The sequence below is a fragment of the Panthera onca genome, chromosome A1 (genome assembly GCF_046562875.1).
Source record: "Panthera onca isolate mPanOnc1 chromosome A1, mPanOnc1 haplotype 2, whole genome shotgun sequence".
Lineage (NCBI taxonomy): Eukaryota > Metazoa > Chordata > Mammalia > Carnivora > Felidae > Panthera > Panthera onca.
Genome location: NC_138339.1, coordinates 173,265,338 through 173,281,083, shown reverse-complemented (window position 1 = coordinate 173,281,083; position 15,746 = coordinate 173,265,338). Strand labels below are relative to the sequence as shown.

General features: G+C 39.5%; 1 protein-coding gene across 2 annotated transcripts in view; it reads right to left on the bottom strand.

The window, feature by feature from the left end:
* Nucleotides 1-15,746, bottom strand: part of UGGT2 (UDP-glucose glycoprotein glucosyltransferase 2) — a 189,188-nt gene that overhangs the window by 109,689 nt on the left and 63,753 nt on the right. For both annotated transcript variants that reach the window (XM_078432418.2, XM_078432421.2), the window contains exon 11: nucleotides 2,476-2,567. In XM_078432418.2, the coding sequence (XP_078288544.2) occupies nucleotides 2,476-2,567 (92 nt within the window). The remainder of the gene's footprint in view (nucleotides 1-2,475; nucleotides 2,568-15,746) is intronic.

The following is a 15,746-nucleotide window of genomic DNA, read 5'->3' as shown; positions in this document are numbered from 1 at the left end:
CTTTAAGTGTTAGCTTAAATTATCACTTCCTTGAAGAAATCTGACATTTCTACTTGTCCCTATGTTCCACCAAGAACTAGTTTAAATCTCTGGAGTTATAACCTCCCAGAGCACTGGGAGCTCTGGGAGGTTTATCTTTTATAATTCACACTGTCATTATATATTTGGTATCAGTTACCCGACTAGACCACTTATTTCTATCTCTACCATTATACCTCCAATATCGACCAGCTTCTGTAGCATGCAGGCACTCAGATATTTACTGAATTGAATTTTAATATTGAATTAATTTGCAATACTGAATTCTAATGCTGTGTGCATTACAAATACGTATTTATCAAGAGCCCCGAAGGATTGTGAGTCAGATAACTTCAGATACACAAAGAAGCCCCACACAAGTAGGGATATCAAGACGCCTTTGTTCCGTCTGTCTCTTTGGCAGGTATACTGTGGTGACACCACTCAAGCAGAACACGTTGGTTATCAAAATGCTTAATATCCACTCGTCACCAGCTTGTCTGGTCAAATCTGTGGCTGAGGTGATTGTTCAAAGAAAAAGATGAGTCGGTGGCTCTAGGGCACAGGTGTGAAACCCCATTTATGGAGCTCCTCAAATTTGCTCAGCCCTACCTGCCTTCCTCCCTGGTCACTGCTACAGCCTCCTGCTGTCTAACCTCACTGGGGAGGAGAGCCAGGCTTGGCTTGGGCCATGACTGAACCACTGCCGGCCTGACCCATGGAGGCTCCAGCTCTTCCCACTACTTCCAGGACCTGAAGGTCACAGTGCATGGTATCAGGCCTCAACAAGCCAAAATGCAATGAGACAGGAGATGGGAAAGAAGCTAATTCCTCACTCCCAGTCTTTTCTTAAACAGGCAATTCTGAAGTACTAGTGGCACAGGACCTTGCTCTAGATTTAGGACATAATTTCAGTAATAGGATATTTTCCTTCCTTCTCCTCTCTCCTGAATCACTTCCTTTCATGCTCCACACCGGTTTTATTCTACATGTTCTGATTTCTTTTGGAGAATTTGTTTATTTTGGGCTAAAAATGCCAGAAAACCTCAATATCCTCACGCGTTTTCTTTTCCTCCTTGGAGGGAATTACAGTAGTTACGACTAGTGATTTTGTATTACGTGTTGTGCAGATCTCTACCTACCAGGTGGAGGAGCCAAGGGGGCTTTATTTCTTGAACAGCCTAAAGCCTTTCTAAATTACTGGGCAAAATGTTCCTATGAAGACTTTACTGAAATCTACCCACCATTCTTCTCCCTCTCTCAAAATTTTTTTTTTAATGTTTATTCATTTTTGAGAGACAGGGGTTGTGCGGAGACAGAGAGGGACACAGAATCTGAAGCAGGCTCCAGCCTCTGGGCTGTCAGCACAGAGCCCGAAGCGGGCCTCGAACTCACGGACCTCGAGATCATGACCTGAGCTGAAGTCAGATGCTTAACCGACCGAGTCACCCAGGCATCCCTTTTTCTCCCTCTCTTAAACCCACTTTCACTGTTCCTGAGCACAGATGAAGTTTTGTCCCCCTGAAGCTCACGGGCCAGGAGCTAACAACCACTCTACTCTATGTACAGTACTTAGCCTACAGATACTTCATTATCATTTTTCCCAAGGATCCAACTAAATAAAGAGAAAAGCCTCATTTGAACTACTATGTTTCTAAGTCATTCCTATACTTTCCTACTCTTTCCAAATTGGTAAGAAAAGAAGATAAACATTTAATTAACTGAAGTTCAATGAAAGTTTATTCAATTGAATTAAAATAGAATATCTGAAGTATTGTGTTTACTCAGTTTACCTTATTAATTTTTAAAGTAGTTTTATGCTTCTCTTTAAATGTAAAATAATTTCAGATTGAGTTTTCTTCTGTTTGACCCTTGACTAATTTATGAATCAGTGGCCATGATAAACACAATACTTTGTAATTTTGCCCTACAGCATTTTTCAAGAATTGTTTTTGACCTAAACAGATAATACCCTGCATTCTATAATTTCAAATTTCCTTTCTGACAAATACAAGTCCTTTAAACTCTTTTTGTTTTCATTCTTCTGGGGAAATGTGTCATGTTCCTTTCAGTTCCTTTCTGGAGGGTAGAAGTCCTCAGCTGCTCAGCCCAATCCCAAGGAACTTCCCTGCTAACGGACAGACCTACTCATGAAAGACCGTTCCCAACAATGTGACAAGTATAGGACGAAAGTTCAGAAACTTCAATTTTCACATCTGAACAGATGTTGCCAAGGTCTCTCCCAATTCTGCGTTCTAAGACAGTTGTGAGTACTCCACCAGAATAATAACAGAATTCTGCCCATGACAAATACAAGACTTTCTGAAGTCTTGCACAAACACATGTATTTGACTTTCCTTTAAAGTAATTATTTGCATTTTGGCAAATACAAAACTTAGGACAACATTTGCCTTTATACAAGTCATAGTTAGTTTGTATCAGTAATTCAATACTTACCTAAAAGAATCATAAGCACTCATATCCACACGAAGTCCATTTATGAACAGACAAGCATCACCTGGCTGAATTTCAAATCTAGCATGAAGACCCTTGAAATAGAGCAGGGGAATGGTTAACCAAGTCATGTACCAACAGTGATCTATGCCAGGAGTCAGCAAACTTTCTGAGGGTCATATAGTAAGTAGTTTAGGCTTTGCTGGCCACATCACCTCTGTCACAACCACTCAACTCTGTCCTTACAGCAAGAAAGCAGACACAGACGTGTAAACAAATGGGCGTGACTATGTTCCAACAAAACCTTTATTTATAAAAACAGGTGGCAGGCCAGATTTGGCCTATAGCTGCAGCAGTTCACCCACCCAAGCTAAGTGATGGAAATCTTATGATAGGTTAGAGATACAAATACCCGAATATTTTGATTCTGCAATACAGGATATTAATGGTCCACTTCAGGGCGCCTGGCTCTGTCAGTTAACCATCTGACTTCAGCTCTGGTCATGATCCTCGTGGTTTGTGAGTTCAAGCCCCACATCGGGCTCTGTGCTGACAGCTCAGAGCCTGAAGCCTGCTTCGGATTCCGTGTCCCATCCCCTTTCTCTCTGCACTTCCCTTGCTCTCAAAAATGAATAAACTTAAAAAAAAAAAAATAAAGTTCTAATTCTACGACAATTACTTAATTCATTTTGTATCACGTGTGTATGCAGTTGTACACACACTTAGAATTTGATAGGTGCCACACACCTAACCCAGGACTCAAAACTTGGGTGTATCTGTAAATATTTGTTGGAGATCACTCTAAGTTCATAAAGGCTTCCATTAAAGACTTATCTCAATGTTGTTTTTTCATTCAGTAAATATCCCCTGAGCACGGGCTCTGAGCTAGAAACCACTCCAGGCATTAGAGCAGTAACAAAAGTACAGAATGTGACCTTCTTGCCAGTGAGGGGGTCAAATCAACTTTAAAGCCTAGTCTTGCTACTTAGTCACGGTAAGATTTGGATACAGTTATTTGCTTCGTATGTCTCAGTTTCACCATCATCATCATCTGCAAAACGGGTGTACTTATTCCCATCTCACAAGTTATAGGCTGTAGATGTGATATATATTGGTGCCTATTCACATATGCGGCACTCACAAACGAAGCTTTTATTATTATTGTTAGCAGGGCAGGCAAATTCATTTAGAAGGAAAAACAATTTCAAAACAGTGCATTTCAGTGATGCTATGTGAGTGACCTAACGGAGACTTCTATAAATTATTCTGGAAAGGCAGGTGAAGCAATTAACGTGAGGAGATTCAGAGAAGGCTTGGCAGAGGTAAATTTTTCTCTATGGTGATCACTCACCACGACAGGTTACATAAAGAGAAGGGAGAGAAGGAACTAAATTTGTAATAGGTCAGAAAGTATTTCCACTTGATTTACAGAATACTAGCAAGAGGTTAAACCTGCGAAGATTCATAGGTGAAAATAGGATTTATCTTTAGCTATTTCTATGCCTTTCTATCGAAGACTTATTCTAAGAAATCTGCATTCCAACTTCATAATCTACAGATGTCTAATGAACTCATCACTGTTTTCCCCAAAACTTGCCCTGAACCTTCACACACATGGCCTCCAGCTCTCTCCAGCACCTCATTCATTTTTAGGCATCTCAACAGTAAGGAGACAGCATATCAAGTACACAGATCTATACTAAATTGCTAATTCCCTCAAGAATGCTGATGCCAGCCCCTGTGCCTCGAACAAAGAAGATACTCAAAAAAGGGTAATAAATTAAACTCAGTGGATTTGATTGCTAAAATACTGTCTACTGGCCGACAAGTTCTTTCTCATTCCCCTCAGAGGAGTGAGCCTTAAATCCTGGAAAATTACCCTGAGAATATGATTTAAGGTAGCTTTTTCGCAAAAGGTAACACTTCAGTTTCCAACAATATGATGAACCAGAGATCCTGAAATTCTAACTAAAAAAAAAAATACAACATGCTGGATTAAAATATTAATAATGCCCTCTAAATAAATGGTTTAGTTCTTAAAAGTAAAGCATCTAAGGGCAGAAAAGAAGTGGGAAGAGGAGTCAAGGATGTAAGTGAACACTGAAGGCCCTGCCCCCAAGGAAATCTCAAGCTTCCCAGGTAGCCTAAAGCTTAGGGTTTTAAGGGTGGGCCCACCCAGGGCAGGGAGGAATGTCAGATCCTTGTGCGCACAAAGGAGTGTTATACTCACAGTGAGCCTGGCAGAAACAGCATAGAAATTTGCCGATCTCCCCTTGGTTCTTGGCGGGGGAAGAACAAGTTTTCAGTAAGGATTCATGACCTCTTTCATTTTTAGGAGTTTGAGGCTTGACTTCACACTATTTTTAAGGTCTAAAACACACACACAGACCTTTTATTGGAAGTGGAATTAAGCTGGGGGTGCTCCTAGGCTTTGAGCAGAAATGAATACAAATTCCCAGTGAGAAACAGGACCTCATTCAAAAAAAGAGGGGATAAGCTGAGGCTGAGGAGAGATCCAACTGGCAGAGAAGTAGGGAAACCTGTAGTTCCCTCATCCCTCAAACACAGCAGTGTTGAGGCCAAAGGACTTTGAATTCCAAGAGTCCAGGCCACAGAGTGACAAAGACGTCTCCAGGGACCCATGGGGACAACCTGGCGGGTCATAGGTGCGTGATTGCGAACTGGGAAAGATAAAACAGGCTGCATAATGCAGGGATGGGAGGGATCCCCTTCTGCACAGAGACAAAGGGATGAAAAAGAGAGACTAAGGAAGCGTAGGACTATATCTGGACAAGAGAAAAACCACAGAGCAGGACAGAGAAAGATCCAGTCTCTAACTGTGGGGCTTCCTCTGAACTGAGGCTGGCTCCCCTGTTTGTGCACCTGGGGAGGAGGGGAGCCAGCCCTGGGCTCGGTACCTAGTTCAGAGGTGCAGTCTGCAGTGGGAGAAAGTGATCCTCTCCCTGGAGTGCTGTGGGAAGAAGGTATATAACCATTCAAAGGACAAAGGCTGCCTGTGCCCACAAGCCAGAAGTCATATCTGCCACACGGAGTGCCTCTTCCCCGGAACTGTGGTGCACAGAGCAGAGCCCTTTAAGACATCGGGGTTTAAATCCCAGACGTGAGCCAGGGAGATGCGAGAGTTGGGGGAGTGGGGCAAACTGCTTCATTCACGCCCTCCTGCGGCACTGCAAGGATGGCCTGAATGAGTGGTTTGGGACACCTGGTCGGTGAAGGAGAGACTGGAGTGTCGCCATTTTTCTCCCCACCACCTCCAACATGTGGCATCAGGGAAGGGACAGCAGGTTCACAGTGGAGGCGGGGACCCGCCCACACCAAACCATGCCCCTCTGTGCCTGCTGACTCTGGATCTACTGGGACAGGACAGATGTTAACCAGACAGCCCCTCCTCCAGACCAGTGCTGCCCCTGGTTCCAAGGCCCCCAGTGGTTTTGCATTTTCTAATTCTTGGACAATTCTTGTTTTGTGTATGTGTACGTGTGTGTATATATATAAATACACACACGTTTTTTTTTCCCCCCTCTTCCTTTTCTCCTTATTTCTTCCCTTCTCTAGTCTGGTTATTCTGGTTGTTGGTTTGTTTAAGCAGACATATTGAATCTATTCTCTTTACTATTCTATATCTCCTTCAGTTTCCCCTCTGTCTGGATTAAGCCATAGAGTTTCTCTGGTCAATTTTCTTTTCTTTTTCCCTGCTCCTGTCATCTCTCTCTTTGTATGGGATAAGGCCTCTTCCATCAACACCATCACCCCGTTGTTTTGCTGTAGCTGGTGTTTTTGTTTTGTTTTTCTGTTTTTTGTTTTCTTTTCCAAGGCTACTTCAGCAAACAAATCAAAGCACACCTAGTGGAAGGTCCAAAACATCACGATGGGTAGGGAGATAAAGCAACCACAGTCACAACAACAGAGAGCAAGTAGCACACTCCAAAAAACACCTCCTGAAGGGCCAGGCCCTGGAGACTGTATGACCCCTCTTTAATATAGTAGTGCAGGACACATAGCAAGCTTTTAAAACACATAAGGGACAGGGAACTAGCCAAAATGATGAAACGGAAGAATTTTCCTCAAAAGAAATTTCAGGAAGAAATGACAACTAAAGAATTGATCAAAAGATATAAACAACATAAGTGAACAAGAATTTAGAATAGTCATAAGATTAATTGCTGGGCTTGAAAGAAACATGGAAGACAGCAGAGATCTATTGCTGCACAGATCAAGGAAGTAAAAAATAGTCACGATGAATTTAAAAATGTTGTAAATGAGGTGCAAAATAAACTCGAGGCAGTGACAGCAAGGATTCAAGAGGCAGAGGGGAGATTAAGTGAAAGAGAAGACAAAATTATGGCAAAGATGAAGCTGAGAAAAAGAGAGGTAAGAAAATTCTGGACCACGAGGGGAGAATTAGAGAACTAAGTGGTAAAATGAAACGGAACAATATCCATATCATAGGAGTTCCAGAAGAAGAAGAACAGAGAAAGGGGCCGAAGGTGTACTTGAACAAATTGTAGGTAGGAACTTCCCCAATCTGGGGAAGGAAACAGACATTGAAATCTAGGAGGCACAGAGAACTCCCTTCAGACGTAACTTGAATCCATCTTCTGTGTGACATGTCATAGTGAAACTGGCAAAATATGAAGAGAACTCTGAAAGCAGCTAGGGATGGACAAATTAGACACCCACACACTACTAAAACTCAAATGGGAAGAAACAGAAAATTTAAACAGACCCATAACTAGACAAATGGGCCTTAAGGTCTACAAGGGTACCCATAAGGGTAGTAGCAGACCAATCTACTGAAATGGGGCAGGCCAGAAAGGAGTGGCAGGGAGTTTTCAACGTGCTGAAAAAGAAAAATATGCAACCAAGAATCCTTTGTTCAGCAAGCCTGTCGTTCAGAATAGAAGGAGAGATAAAGGCTTTCCCAGACAAACAAAAACTGAAGGAGTTTATGACCACTAAACCAGCCCTGCAAGAGATTCTAAGGGGGACTCTGTGAGTGGAATGTTGCAAGGACCACAAAGGACCAGAGACATCACTATAAGCATGAAACCTACAGATAACACAATGACACTAAATCCGTATCTTTCAGTAATAACACTGAATGTAAATGGACTAAATGCTCCAATCAAAAGACATAGGGTATCAGAATGGATTAAAAAAAAAAACAAACAAAACCAAAACCCATCTATTTGCTGTCTACAAGAGACTCATTTTAGACCTGAGGACACCTTCAGATTGAAAGTGAGGGGATGGAGAACCATCTATCATGCTACTGGAAGTCAAAAGAAAGCTGGAGTAGCCATTACTTATATCAGATAAACTAGATTTTAAACTAAAGGCTGTAACAAGAGATGAAGAAGGGCATTATATCATAATTATGATGTGTATCCATCAAGAAGAGCTAAAAATTATAAATGTCTATGCACTGAATTCAGGAGAACCCAAATATATAAAACAATCACAAACATGAGCATCTTATTGGTAAGAATGTGGTAATTGCAGGGGACTTTAATACTGCACTTACAGAAATGGACAGATCATCCAGACAGAAAATCAATAAAGAAATAATGGCCCTGAATGATACAATGGACAAGATGGACTTGACAGATATATTCAGAACTTTTCATCCTAAAGCAGCAGAATATACATTTTACTCTAGTGCACATGGAACATTCTCCAAGATAGATCATATGCTGGGTCACAAAACAGTCCTCAATAAATATAAAAGAATTGAGATCATACCATGCACATTTTCAGATCACAATGCTATGAAACTTGAAATCAATCACAGAAAAAAAATTGGAAAGCCTCCAAATGCATGGAGGTTAAAGAACATCCTACTAAAGAATGAATGGGTCAACCAGGCAATTACAGAAGAAATTAGCAAATATATGGAAACAAATGAAAATGAAAACACAATAGTCCAAACCCCTTGGGATGCAGCAAAGGGAGTCCTAAGAGGAAAATACATAGCAACCCAGGCCTATCTCAAGAAACAAGAAAAATTCCAAATACAAAATCTAATAGCACACCTAAAGGAACTAGAAGCAGAACAACAAAGGAACCCCGGGCCAGCAGCAGAAGAGAAATAATAAAGATCAGAGCAGAAATAAACAATATAGAATCCCCCCCCCCAAAAAAAAACAAAACAGTAGAACAGATCAATGAAACTAAGAGCTGGTTTTTTGAAAAAATAAACAAAATTGATAAACCCCTAGCCAGACTTCTCAAAAAGAAAAGAGAGATGACCCAAATAGATAAAATCATGAATGAAAATGGAATTATTACAATCAATCCCTCAGAAATACAAGCACTTATCAGAGAATACTATGAAAAATTATATGCCAACCAGCTGGACAACCTAGAAGAAATGGACAAATTAGACACTCACACACTACTAAAACTCAAATGGGAAGAAATAGAAAATTTAAACAGACCCATAACTAGTAAAGAAATTGAATCAGTTATCAAAAATCTCCCAACAAATAAGAGTCCTGAGTCAGATGGCTTCCCAGGGAAATTCTACCAGACATTTAAAGCAGAGTTAATACCTATCCTTCTCAAGCTATTTAAAAAAAAATAGAAACGGAAGGAAAACTTCCGGACTCATTCTATGAAACCAGCATTACCTTGATTCCCAAACCAGAAAGAAACCCCACAAAAAAAGGAGAATTACAGACCAACATCCCTGATGAACATGGATGCAAAATTTCTCGACAAGATACTAGCAAATTGAATTCAACAGTATATAAAAAGAATTTTTCACCATGATCAAGTAGGAATCTTTCTTGAGCTGCAGGGCTGGTTCAATATTCGCAAATCAATCAATGTGATACATCACATTAATAAAAGAACGGATAAGAACCACATGATCCTGTCAATACATCCAGAAAAAGCATGTGACAAAATACAGCATCCTTTCTTCATAAAAACCCTCAAGGAAGTCGGGACAGCAGGAATATACCTAAACATCATAAAAGCCATACATGAAAAGCCCACAGCTAATATCATCCTCAGTAGGGAAAAACTGAGAGCTTTCCCCCTGAGATCAGGGACACGACAGGGATGTCCACTCTCACCACTGTTGTTTAACATAGTGTTGGAAGTCCAGCTAGCTAGCATTAGCAATCAGACAACAAAATGAAATAAAAGGCATCAAAATTGGCAAAGAGGTCAAACTTTTACTTTTCACAAATGACATGATACTCTACATGGAAAACCTGAAAGATTCCACCAAAAGGCTGCTAGAATGGATACATGAATTCAGCAAAGTCACAGGGTACAAAATCAATGTATAGAAATTGGTTACATTTCTATACATCAATAATGAAGCAACAGAAAGAGAAATCAAGAAATTGATCCCATTTACAATTGCACCAAAAGCCATAAAATACCTAGGAATAAACCTAACCAAAGATATAAAAAGATCTATATGCTAAAAACTATAGAAAACTCATGAAGGAAAATGAAGGAAACGGAACATCCCATGCTCATGGATTGGAAGAATATTGTTAAAATGTCAATACTGCCAAAAGCAATCTACACATTCAATGCAATCCCAATCAAAATTGCACTGGCATTCTTCTTAAAGCTAGAACAATCAATCCTAAAATTTGTATGGAACCACAAAAGACCCCGAATAGCCAAAGTAATACTGAAAAAGGAAACCAAAGTGGGAGGCATCACAATCCAAGACTTTAGTCTCTACTACAAAGCTGTAATCAAGACAGTATGGTATTGGCATAAAACAGACACAAAGACCAATGGAATAGAATAGAGTACCCAAAACTGGACCCACAAAATGTACGGCCAGCTAATCTTTCACAAAGCAGGAAAGAGTATCCAATGGAAAAAAGTCTCTTTAGCAAATGGTGCTGGGAGAACTGGACAGCAACATGTAGAAGAATGAAACGAGACCACTTTCTTACACCATACCCCAAAATTAACTCAAAATGGATGAAAGACCTAAATGTGAGACAGAAAACCAACAAAAACCTAGAGAAGTAGGCAACAACCTCTTTGACCTCAGCTGCAGCAATTTCTTGCTCTACACATCTCCAAAGGCAAGGGAATTAAAAGCAAAAATGGGACCTCATCAAGATAAAAAGCTTCTGCACTGCAAAGGAAATAATTAACAAAACTAAAAGGCAACTGATGGAATGGGAAAAGATATTTGCAAATGACATATCAGACAAAGGGTTGGTATCCAAAATCTACAAAGAACTTACCAAACTCAGCACCCAAAAAACAAATAATCCAGTGAAGAAATGGGCAGAAGACATGAATAGACACTTCTCCAAAGAAGACATCCAGATGGCCAACAGGCACATGAAAAGATTCTCAATGTCACTCATCATCAGGGAAATACAAATCAAAACCACAATCAGATATCACCTCACACCAGTCAGAGTGGCTAAAATGGGCAAACCAGGAAACTACAGATGCTGGCAAGAATGTGGAGAAACGGGAACCCTCTTGCACTGCTGGTGGGAATGCAAACTGGTGCAGCCACTCTGGAAAATAGTGTGGAGGTTCCTCAAAAAATTAAAAATAGAACTACCCTACGACCCAGCAACAGCACTACTAGGAATTTAGCCAAAGGATACAGGAGTGCTGATTCACAGGGGCACATGTACCCTAATGTTTACAGGAGCACTTTCAACAATAGCCAAATTATAGAAAGAGCCCAAATGTCCATTAACTGATGAATGGATAAAGATGTGGTTTATATATATAATACTGCTTGGCAATGAGAAAGAACGAAATCCTGTCATTTGCAGCAATGTGGATGAAACTGGAAGGTATTATGTTGAGTGAAATAAGTCAGTCAGAGAAGGACAGATATCATATGTTTTCATTCATGTGGATTTTGAGAAACTTAACACAAGACCATGGAAAAGGGAAAGGGAAAAAAAAAATAGTTACAAACAGGGAGGGAGACAAACCGTAAGAGACTCTTAAATACAGAGAAAAATCTGAGGGTTGATGGTGGGGGTGGGTAAAGGGGAAAATGGGTGATGGGCATTGAGGTGGGCACTTGTTGGGATGAGCACTGGGTGTTGTATGTATGTAAGCAATGAACCATGGGAATCTACCCCAAAAACCAAGAGCACACTTTACACACTGTATGTTAGCCAATTTGACAATAAATTATATTAAAAAAATAAAGCAGAGGCTGAAAAAAAAAAAAGAGGGAATACACTGTAACATATCCCTTTAACCACCAACAGAGCTGGGCCATTACCAGAAACTAAAAAAATTCCAACTGGGTGGACCCCAGAAGACTGGTAGAGCTTTATCATGGTAAATTTGCTTATAAACACATCTGGAGGGAGGCCCCCAAGCTGAAACTGCATCCATTCTGGATTTAAAATTTGAAGTCAGATATATTGTAATATAGAAGAGGTTCTCCCTCCCCTGCCCCCAGGATGAGTGATGAGAGAATAGAAGATTCTAAAGAAAATGTTTTACAGAAGAACTTTTGGGAAGGATATTCTAATCTTGGGATTTTTCTCAAGAATTCTAAAATTGTTGTCTCTTCTAAGTAATTAGTTCACATAATTAGAGAAGGTGTGAGCTTTTATTTGAATTAGATATAATCCTTTACTTGGATCTTGTATTTAAATACCTGCATTTGATTATGTAATTATGAAACTGAAACAATCTGTTTTACACTGAAGTAAAAAACAACAACAACAACAAAACAACAACAACAACAAAGTTACCAGATCACCCTATCATATCTCCATTTTATTCCCCCAAACCAAAAAATGTTATGGAACACTAACAGCTCTTACAAGCAAATAGGAACAGATACACAGTAGACTGACATTTAATTTAAAATCAGGAAAAGCAGCTTCTGGTAAATCTCTGATCAAAATAACAATTCTGAACTTCGAAGGGAAATGTGCCATAGTTTGGAGTGAAATCAGTTGCCTCCTGAATAAAATCAAACCCAAATATACTTATGTACCTTCAGCACAGTCATAATATTTCCAGAATAATCTCTGCATGAGTTCAAAGTCAAACCACATAAAAACCTCTACACAATTCTCATGCCCATTCTGGCACCTTTCACTCTGTCTCCCAGCCTCTCTTTGTGGCCCGTAGAGGTGACCGGGGTTTTTCCCCCCCACCGTTTCTCATTCATCCTTCTGGTGTCCCTTTATGCAAACACTAATACGTCCAGATATACATCTCGTTTTCCCTGCTTTCTTTCACAAAAGATAGATCCGCTCGCTGATTACACTATCAAACTTTCTAATTTTTAAAATCTGGTGTCTCAGTTTAACTTGGACCTGTATTTCTATTAGGAGTGAAGACAGATCATCTTTCTACATATTTAATGACCACTATTATTTCTTTCTTATGCATAAACCTCTTGTTTACACGTTTTGTGGGAACTGTACTCTTTGGTGTGTGGGGAGGATATGTCACAGCAGTGATGTACATCATGATTGTTCCAGTGCTTAGTCCACACTCAGGAACACTGCAAGGGAACCTGGGATTCCCGGCCTCTAGTCCCTACCACCCTCGTCTCCGTTTTTTTAGGTACCACTCACATGCCCCACACGGTAGCAGGTAACATGCACTACTGGTCCAAACCATTTAGCCAAGATTAATGACAGGAAAGCCATTACCATTCTTGTCCTTCTCCCAGCATGCTCCAAGGGAGATGGCTGAGACAGCAATATACACCACGGTTCCTTAGTTTACGGATTAAATTCAGATTTCTTGCTCTGAAATCAAAGCTTATTTCAAAACTATTTCACTGATTCCAAATGGAGGAGAGGTAGAAAGGTGATGGCAGTGGTGGCCCCAGTGGCCCTGAGCAGGCTGGAGTGACAATCCATGATGGCATGAACAGTCTGTGCTGGTGTCCCCACGGGGCAGGTCCCTACTCTTCTTTTAAATTTTCCACAGTATCCCTGGCTATTATTCCTTGCCTATCTTTTCCACGTGAAGTTTTAGATTTGTCAAGTTTCAGAAAAAAAAAAAGTAACCTTTGGTATTTTTATAGGTTCTGATTACAACTATAAATTAACTTCGAATTGACTTCGTTGTCAAGATGCTGTTTATGTTACTATTATAAATGGAGTCTTTCTCTCTTCTGACATCTTCCAACAAGTTGTTTGAACTAGTTGTTTGCAATATTTGGAACCCACTGATTTCTCTATATATTAATCGTGTAACCTATTACCTTTTGTTGGGGACTAAAGCACGTCCCTCTCCAAATTCAAATAACTGAAGCCCTCAACCCCGATGTGACTATATTTAGTGACAGGACCTACAGAGATGTAATTACAGTGAAATGAGGTCATGAGGGTGGTGCACTTCGTATGAGAGAGAGAGACAGAAAGGCCATGTGAAGACACACCAAGAAGGTGGCTGTCTGTCTACCAACCAGGAAGATAGCCCTCACCAGAAACAGAATCTGCCAAAACCACGATCTGAGACTTCTAGGCTCCCAAAATGTGAGAAAATAACTTGTCGAAGCCACCCAGTCCATGGGAGCCTGAGAAGACTAGAACACCTTTCTGTCTCCAGTTTTTGGCTTTTTCACAGATTCTCTTACGCTGCATTTCCCCCCAATTTTTATACTTCTAACATGTTTCTCTTAACTAATCATGTTGGCTAACAGCTAATACAATGATAAATTACAAGGACAATAATGAGCTTCATTGTCTTGTTCCTGATTTTGGTAAATATACAGCTGTTTATGTTGCTATTATAAATGGAGTCTTTTTCTTTTCTCACATCTTTTCCAATAGTAAGATGGTTTTTAAGCTGAGATACACACAAATACACATGTGCACACTTTAAAAAAAGGTCTCATTGATTTCTTTACGAAGTTTTTAAAAATGTTTTTACAGTCAGGAATAGATCTTGAATTGTGTAAAATGCTTTTCAGCATCTATGGAGAAAATCATGCCACTTTACAACAAATATCCAATGATATTATTATACAAACAGACTTCCTAATATTGAACCATCCTTGCATTCAAGTAAACTTGATTATGGCATATTATCCTTTTATTAGTTTCACTATTTTTGTCTTTTAGTGCATTAATTTTTAACCTGTATTATTTTCTTCTGCTTTCTTTTGATTTTCTTTATTGCTTTTCCTAACCTTTTAGGTCCTAAATTTAATTCCTTTATTTTTAATCTTTTATTTTTACTGATGTAAGATTTTAAGGCTTTTCTCTGAACTTTGTTTTGTGCCCCAAAGATTCTAATAGCTTGTCTTTTTTTTTAAATTTATCAAGAATACTGCAATTTTGATGTGTATTTTATTTTCCCTTCTACTTAAGAGTAAACAGAGTTTTAATCTCCCAGAGAAGAAGCCGTGTTCTCCTGATTTCTTTTTTTTTAATCAACTTCCAGTTTGAGTGCACAGGGATGAAACAATGTTTTTTTCTATTATATCTGCTTTCCAGTATTTTTTTTGGGGGGGGGGGTCATTACTCCATAACAATTTGGGAAAAGACTTTTCTCTGTTATCAGGATATAAAATTTATTATATATCTGTAACACCTATCACATTGATAATGTTTGGTCGTATCTTTGTTTTTTGACTACATCAGTCTTAGGTAAATTCTGTTTTTCCTTCCATCTCCAGTAGTTTGTTTTATGAATATTCCTACAGTGCTTTGATGGATAGATATTAATAATTGTTACACTTTCATCAGTCTCGTACAGGGCCATTTTTTGCTCATTAATACTTTCAGGCCTGAACCTGGCTTTATGGTATTAAGATCACTACCCCTGTAACACAGTATTTGCTTGGTCTACCACTGCCCCATCTTTAATCTTTAACATTTCTGAATTAGTTTAAGAGTTATTTCACATTTATGAGCCTAATGATTCAAACTGACAACTCTTGGTAATGTCAAGTTTATTTACATTGGTTGATACGACAGAGAGTAGCTGCAACTGTCATTCTTCCATGTTGCATTCACTCTTTCCGGGTGTGTTTCTAAAATTCATTCATGAATGGATTGTGGGGGGGGGGGTGGTGCATGTACATTTCTTTTAGGTTCTTTTCCAAGGGCAGATTTAGATCTCTGTTCCACTAGCTACTCTTACACATGTATCTTCATGGAATACCCTCAGCTCTTTAAAAGGTATCTAATGATGCTATTATAAAAAATAATTAGTTTTTAACCTCTTCCTGCTCTTGCACAGCCCACTTCTACTCAATAGCTTTCTACTCATTAGTGGCTAACTGTGCACTTTTAAGTATGTTTAGGCTC